Genomic DNA, 8,592 nt, shown 5'->3' with positions numbered 1-8,592 from the left:
GCTTTAATGGGCACCCATTATCGAATATTACTCGAGTCTATCACAAGATGAAGATGGAATACCAATACTCGTGCTGCACGATGATTGTAAATGCACTTGTGTCACCTGGGCTACAATTTCTGCTCACAAATGGTACATAGATAAGAGTGCTTATATTTTAAAAGTTGTAAATTATTATTTAAAACGTACACACTTGAGTGATTCATAAGAAAAGACCATTGTATTCGACCAAGATTGTTCTTTTTTTTTTTAGAAAAAAAAGAAATTAAAAAAAGAACAAGTCTGAGGAAATAGGGCAGGCATTGTTCTGCTAAATAAGGCTCATCAATATTCATCCTCAGATGTGGTCTCATATCTTCAGCCACCACTGAGCTTAATGAGAGGTGTCTAACTAGGATTCTGTTACCATGGCATAGGTGTAGGGGTAGGTGCGGTTTGCGCCCAAATTATTCCAGGACTCTTAATTTTTATTCAGCCTGTTCAATAAAACAATTGAAAATACGTATCACATTAAAACTACCACAGTTATGCCTTCAACAACATGAAAGAAAAAATGGATTATCTTTTCAAAATGGCATTTATATAATACATGGGTGCTTGAGTATCTTAAACTCTTCATATGCACGAGTTACCTTTACAGTGCAAAGAATGGTGCCATCGGAGACCTGTTGGCCTGCTGACACTTGGAGCCCGCTAATATAACCCGCAGATGATGCCTTCACAACATGCTGCAGAAATAGTGAATCAAAAACCAAATTAATAAGTAAAAAGAGTAAGGGTTTACACTCATATGAAACACAAACCTCCATCTTCATTGCTTCTAAAACCAAAATGGGTTGCCCTCCATCAATTTTTGTTCCATCCTTCACCAAGACTTTGACAACTAAACCAGACATAGGAGCCACCATAGTACCAGGTGGATGTGAGGCCGTCTCGGCAGCAGGCCTGTATTGGTTTTCCACATCATCAGCAAGTTCAATCCCCTTCCTACGTTTAAAGTGGTGATGATGTGCTCCATGCCAGATGTGGATATGCTCCATCTGACCCTGAAATGCAGACATCACTTGAACTCTTATTTAGGATTATAAATGCAAAATTCTGTGCTAAAGAAACCACTGGTGAGGGTCAACACCATACAAACAAATTTAATGAGCACCATCTTAGGACAGTACAGGTATAAATCTTTCATGAGCAATTTATTAATCATATAAGCGATGGGGACTGTTAAGTACAGATCCTTTCCCTCCTCCATTTAATGGTGTTGTGTGCTTTCATGTACATGTACAGTGTGGTCTAAGGCGCTGATGCATCAAACCATTTGTCATCCATATGATGCAAGTCTCTTGGTTTGTTCACTTAAAATTTATATCAAACAACTCATTGCCCAGCTTTCTGCTCTTATAATATTAGTGTTTTTTCCAATCTTGCAGCCAAGAGCGTCAAGTCCTGTATGTTTGTCAGCAAAGTCGTCAAGGAATATCCAGATACACATTTTCAACCTGAGTTGTCACCTGTTCTGGATATAAGCTAAAAAGAGTAGGGCTTCCACTTTCTGATGGAAACTATAACATCAACAACACAAATGAGAACAATTGATGATAAGAGACCCATACACTCAACAAACAGTGAACAAAACATACGAATTTCAAACATCTTGCAATCCATTAGCTTGTAACCGGGTTCAAAGAGTAACCTTGGGATAAACAGCTATGCTGACATTTGTGCTCACACCATCATGTTCAACTCTGAAATCATGGTCATTTAACTGCATTACATTCATCTCGAGACCTGAAAAACCGCTTAGTCCTGTCTGTAAACAAAAAGCAACAAGGTAACATACTTTGAATCAATTGAGGTCAAAGAAAAAATGTATAACTACCTCAATTACATATTTTCCTGTCGTCAGATAACTGATATGGACTGGTACAATTTTCAAGCCAGTCTCGCTGGACTCATCATCCCATTCAAGTTCTATGAAACGCTTGGCACAATGATTGACTCGGAAAGGCGGATTAGCATACCATACGGAAAGGTTACCTGCAAAAGTTTAAATAAGTAATGCTCTAGAATGAAGGTGGTGTAATCATGCATAAGAGTTGCCTTAGCACATTACCAGGGGCCCTTTCCTTCACTGCTGCATGTTCCTTTTCACAAACACATACGGCTGCAATAGCAGCACTATGTACAGCAGCATTACGCGCTTTTTGAGTTGATAACAAATTATTTGAATCAATGAATAGATCATCCTTATGCAACTCAATGAAATGGGTTTCAACTTCTCCTTTTTCAAAAGCTCCATGGTGTGCAAGTTTTAAGAGAAAATCTATGTTGGTTGGCAGACCAGCAACCTGGAAATGCTACTGATCAGATCTGAACAAAGAATATGGAAATTGAGCCCTTTGAGTAGGCACTAGAAGAGAGGTGAAGTAAGGAGATACATGAAGGTCTATCTGATTGAAGTACCCAGCAGTGAACAGACATTCACCAACAATATATGCAGGTGATACAGCACAACACTTGACAAATCTATAAAATCTATAAGTAGCTAAAATATGAAAAAACTGAGAATTTCCAAGCTCAAGCATACACATGGGAAAAGCATCAGACTGACGAGTTTTCATGGGCAGAATGATGTTTTAAAAATATTCAAAAAAGATCTTTCATGACGAAGCATCAGCCAATTCATAGTCAATAAGATTAGGAGAAATAACGTGTACTCAGTTTGAACAGTCAGTAATATTCCACGATTATGCATATGTAGAAGGTTCAAAACAAGTTGTAAACAATTTGGGAAGCGACTGAATTCACAATGTCATGGGCTAAATAAATGTAGAATTCAGCATACCCGAAATTTTAACAGACAGTCCTTCATTTTGGTTAAAGCAATGTTTCGATCTTCCCCCCACACTACAAGCTTTGCTATCATGGGATCATAATGCATGCTAACTGTGTCTCCCTGCTCGACTCCAGTCTCGACCCTGACTGGTAAATGGTATTGCTTCACATGAGCAAAAGACAAATAATATGAAAAGCAAATCTTGGAGCTTCTACAGTCAGAGATATATGAAGTTCCTAGTAGTTTGTCAAGAGCAATACGATCAGCACCAATAGCTACTTGTGTATACTAGCATGAGTAGTTTGAAGAGAGTTTGGAAGCTGCATGATATTCATGACTAAATTAACATTCTCATTCCAGGTACCTCCTGATGTAACTTGGACGGGTTGATAATGATGAAGAATACCAGTTGCCGGGAGAAATCCTTTTGGAACATTCTCAGCATATATACGAGCTTCAAAAGCATGGCCTGTAATAAGGAAACCAAAGGAGTCAATTCATTTAGTCTGATAATTAATTGCAGAGATTCGTCAGGTAAAAAATGATGAAGAAAGTTAAGAGTATCATATCCTGAACGATGCACAAGTGAAACAGTAAAAGTGAGGATGCTGTGTAGGGGCAAAATATAATAAAGAATCATGTAATCAATCATCTTGGAGCACTTATAAGTGTTATATAGGTGGAAATGTTTGACCTCAGATCAAAAACTTTTATTGGATGTCCCTCCTCTATCCAACTCAATTTGACATAGCCCAGCCTCAACTTTGAGGAATGCAACATGGATGATATTTTAGATTTGTAGAGAGAATATAATAACCTGACAATGGCACCTCTGGACTGACTAATTGGAAGAGGCTCTCCGCTGGCAATACGGATTTGCCACTCCACGAGATCTTGATCGACAATCATCTCAGTAACAGGATGTTCAACCTGCAACTAAGTGAATTATCTTCTGCATTGGAAAATATATAAAGCCTGCATAACAAAGAAAGGACTCCACTTGGAGAGATCAAGACACCTGAAGACGGGTATTCATCTCCATAAAATAAAACTTCCCAGAAATCGTATCAACTATAAACTCGACCGTGCCAGCACTGTAATAATAGACTGCCTTAAAAATGAAAAAATAGAAAATTTAAGACAAAGAATGAGAATTGAAGGTAAAGAAAACAAAATAAAATGCAGTGATGGCACAAACAGAGAGAAAAGGGTATATGCACGTATAACCTTGGCAGCAGACACAGCTGCTTGACCTAAGTGGGAGCGAAAACCAACATCAATATTTGGCTGCACATACAGTATTTCGGTCATAGCAATCACCAGGGGAAAAAAAGAAAATAAAGGAGCAAATCTGGGGAAGAAGAATTACAGCAGGAGCTTCTTCGATTATCTTCTGGTGTCTTCTTTGGATACTGCAGTCCCTCTCGTTTAGATGTATAACATTGCCCTGTTTGTCCCCGAAGATCTACAGATAATACAAGCAAATGATATCGTTTGTTATCGTCATGGTATGCTAGTAGATTCAGATTTGCTGTCTCTACTGATCATGTGAACAATTAAGCCGTCGTTCCCCCACTGCAAAGCCTATTGGCTACTGGAAAGAACTGAATAAAAAATGGAAAGAAAATATTTCCTGCATGACACTATCTAAGGGGAAACACAAGGACAGAAGTATTAAAATGGATAAATGACATCAAAAAGTGGGTACCTGAACTTCTATGTGCCTAGGTTTTGTGATATATTTCTCCAACAAGATAGTATTTATTCCAAATGATGCAGCAGCCTCACGTTGCGCACCAATGAAAGAATCAGCAAAATCATTAGGACTCTGCACAATCCTCATACCCTAGAATCGGTAAAATAAAAAGTTATAGAAGAAAACATCAACAATTTTAACTGGATATGCTGAATAGCCAGTCTGCAATCAGTTTAGTAAAGACAAGAAATGGCCCAATGTCAAGTGCACATTTTGCTTGATTAAGAGCTTGAACCAGGAATTGCATAAGATAATTTGAAAAATGCACAGCACATGAACCTAAGTATGGAAGTAACTATCTTTTCTGTTTGTCAAACTCTAGTAGTTTTAACATCTAATGCTAACAAAACTGCTTTCAAACTAATACACGGATTTCGATTTTATTATATAAGATCATGCATGGTCTACAGCACTAGGCCTCGGAGTCGGTCGTTTATGCCCACCCAAAAATGACAAAATAAAATTGTTCAGTAATAAAGAAATTTTACACGACAAATAGTGATATTACAGTAAGGAAATATTTGAACCACTAATGATCTTAGAAATTCAGCTTTGACAAACTATTTTCGATAAAGAACAAATCACTGGCTCACCTTCCCTCCACCTCCATGGGTTGGCTTGATCAATATAGGATATCCAATTTTGTCTGCTTCCAACTTCATGAAATCAATATCTTGATTGTCACCATGATATCCAGGCACAAGGGGTACTCCAGCTGCACCCATTATTCTCTTTGAAGCACTGAAGTATAATATCCAACAATTAGCAATCCATGCAATAATTCCTTAAGCATTGACTAAATATGTGAAAACGGAGGATGGAAAGGTCAAAAAATAGTGCAGCGAACAAGAAGGTAATGTACTTATCAAAGCTTAAAATATAGGTCCCGTGGAACCTCTTCCCATCTTTGAAAAAAATATATTACAGAGACTACAAGAAATTATGCAAAGTCCGTTGCTGGAAAAGGCCAAATAGTTGAAACACGCGCACCACGTGGGCATATTGATGTTGAGCACTTCCTTGGTGAATTTAAATAGCCTCTTCTCAAAATATGTCAATTAGAAATTAGAAATATTAATTTTATACGTGATTTGGATTCACCTCTACTTTCTCTTGTATGTCAGTGGATTATTCAGTTTGATGTGATGTACAAAAGTTTCCTTTGGTTTCTTTTAGTGTCTTAATCTCACTTGGAAGTATTGGAAAGGACAACGACATGGAGTGAGAGTGAGAAAACTAATTAAATAGTTAACCTGAACTGAAGAATGATCAAAGGGAGAAAAGTAATGAACAGAAGGAAATGGAGATTCCCTGCTTTTTTTACCTTTTGTCACCCATGTCACGAATCGCAGAGGCAGGAGGCCCAATGAATGTAAGACCCTCATTTTCACAAAGTCGAGCAAAATCAGCACTCTCTGATAAGAAACCATAACCTGGGTGGATAGCCTAATTATCACAAATAAGATATCCCACTCTGAAAGCACGTCCGAGAAACAATAAGAAACCAATACTAACACCAAAACATAGAATAGAAGACCTAGATTATGAGCCAACAAACATAGATCCGTGAAAAGTCAAGCTAGTCACGCGCCAAATTAGCACTAGTTTACGTTATCCGTGATTCATCAAATGGAACTTCATCTGTGCGAGTTCAGATATATATATTTTTAAAAAACTTTCCGAAACTCCTAAACAAAACTGTCCCTTTAAGATGAATCAAATAAGCTGAAGTCGAGAAAAAAAAGAAGCAAAACTGTTAACCTGAGCGCCGGTTTTGCTAGCGGCCTCGATGATTGAGGCAGCGTTAAGGTAGCTGAGCCGAGCCGGAGGAGGTCCAATGCGAACGGCTTCATCAGCCGACTTGACATGCAAGCTGCTCTCATCGGCATCGCTATAAACGGCAACAGTTCGAATCCCCAGCCGCTTCGCTGTCCGAATAATCCGGCAAGCAATTTCGCCTCTGTTTGCAATCAAAATCTTCTCTATTCTATCAGCCCTTCGGCTCCCTAATCCCGGCGCATTTGATGTAAATCCCCTGAACTGAAGAATGAAGGGTTTTGTTCTTCGCCGGATTATAGAACCTACAAACGCCATAGTCGATAGATAGTAAATGAATTGGACTGCGCATTCAGAGGCGATTACTCCTAGCATTACATGGTCCAACCTAAGCCCAATCTGATGAACTCATTGCGTTCGGGTCCAAGATTGGAGTGTGGCCCAACCTTGATTCGAAAAAGAGATGGATCCTTAACGTTATTGCTCGTTTTCTTCTGTCGGCGCCACGGCAAAAACAAACGTGGTCTGATTTCAGTATCAAGGGAGTGTTTGCAATATAATGTCTTGGTTAGAAATGTTTAAATTTATAAATTATAAAGAAGTAGAGACAAAAGTGAAAAAGTTAAAAATTAGAACTGAGCAGTGTTTATAAATAAATTATTTTAATATCAACTCTTTACCATAATCACTTTTAATGAATCATCGACCATTATGTAATAAATACAATATGTGCATCTAATCTCGTCACTTGATGACTATTATGAAGTCAGTAATAGATTCAAAACGTAATCCTAGTATGCAGACCTTCAGTATTGTTTCGGATCATTAGGACTGATGGTGTATACTAATAACCACATACTTTATTCACTTGGAAAGTTCGATTAAATGTAATCAGTGAACCCATCATATGAGTATTCACCTGTGTGTTTGAACATCTTTATATCCATAACAATGAGTGTGGTACACAACATTATAAATGTTAGGATTGTTTATTGACAAAATTAGGATTATTTATTGTAAATTAAAATAATTATTTATGCCAAATAAATTCAAGAAGTGTGTTAAAAATATGTATTTTAGAATATCAGTGAATTTAACAATATAAAATATATATAGAGTTTAAATAACACACGAGAGCAAAACAATAAATACAGACCGAGATAGATGGGCTTGAATTATTATTTTAATAACCAAATACACAAGATATATAATATACATATACATACACACAACTTACCAAGGAGAGAGAGAAGGAAGGAAAAAAGAAAGAAAGAAAGAAACTCATTCCCTTAACCTCAATTCCTGTCACTTGAGGAGCAGCCGCAGCAAAGTAGCCATATCTCCTCCGTCCGGCGTCGAAATCTCGTTCAGTCTGAAGGGTGTCTTCCTAACATCCTAGGCTTCGATTCAAGATAGAAATCGCAAATTTTGAGCAAGGATACGAGTAGATCGAAGCTTCTGTTCCGATGCTCTGTTTCTGCGCGAATTCTTCCGGTTTTTGGGTGAGAGTATTTGTGTTGCTGCGATTTTTGTATTTTGAATTTGTAGAAATGATCTAAACAAACTTTGTAGTGCTTTATGCTAGCTGTTTATAGCCACTGGAAAAATGGATTTTTGATTAGGAACATATTTGTTATGATTTTTCTACCAAAATGTGCCAAAATCGAATTCTGCAATTGTGCTGTGCAGGATACCTACTGTATTTCGGGATTATGACATATATGCAGTTGGATTCTGAACTTATGATTCAAACAAAAGTTGTAGTGCTATGTGTTGTCTTCGTAATGGTATAAGATTCGTTAAATTACATTAAGAATTGAGATGGTTATGCTCATTTTGTCGAAACTGCTCAATTACAGAATTCTGCCGCGAAGTGCGTATGATGTAGCGTCTTCTTGATAATTCTGAGATTTATCTATTAGGATTATTGAAATGGTTTCTTCTAGAAAAACTTAGATATTTGAGTTTTCTTTCATTTTCAATTGACGGATATTGATTTGTTTTAATATTGAGAGAGATTCGAATTTTAAGCTCTTTTGTGCCAAATCGGACATCGGTATGGAATATAGTTTTCATGATCGGCTTATTATTATTTTGTTTAGGCCGAGAGTCTTGAAGTGAAGTGTTATTGAATTGTCAAGTTGGTATAGGTATGTTACAGCTTGGTAACATACGAAGGTAAAACATAAATTATGTTTAATTGTTATTCTGTGTTGCACTGATG

The 8,592-nt window shown here is 37.3% G+C and overlaps 1 protein-coding gene across 1 annotated transcript; it reads right to left on the bottom strand.

Annotated features, from left to right (window-relative positions):
• Positions 1-257: 257 nt before the first annotated feature.
• Positions 258-6,885, bottom strand: LOC140831775 (methylcrotonoyl-CoA carboxylase subunit alpha, mitochondrial). The gene is given in 17 exon segments (XM_073195524.1): positions 258-476; positions 633-728; positions 804-1,046; positions 1,694-1,810; positions 1,880-2,037; positions 2,114-2,348; positions 2,846-2,982; positions 3,201-3,305; positions 3,654-3,669; positions 3,671-3,766; positions 3,855-3,947; positions 4,064-4,123; positions 4,206-4,301; positions 4,545-4,682; positions 5,186-5,333; positions 5,917-6,038; positions 6,354-6,885. Coding segments are annotated over 17 exon segments (2,259 nt in total). The 5' UTR covers positions 6,744-6,885; the 3' UTR covers positions 258-467.
• Positions 6,886-8,592: the final 1,707 nt, after the last annotated feature.

Source organism: Primulina eburnea, chromosome 1, assembly GCF_022965805.1.
Source record: "Primulina eburnea isolate SZY01 chromosome 1, ASM2296580v1, whole genome shotgun sequence".
In the NCBI taxonomy this organism is placed as follows: Eukaryota; Viridiplantae; Streptophyta; class Magnoliopsida; order Lamiales; family Gesneriaceae; genus Primulina; species Primulina eburnea.
The sequence above is the reverse complement of the archived record's forward strand: the minus strand, read 5'-3'. Positions and strand labels throughout refer to the sequence as shown.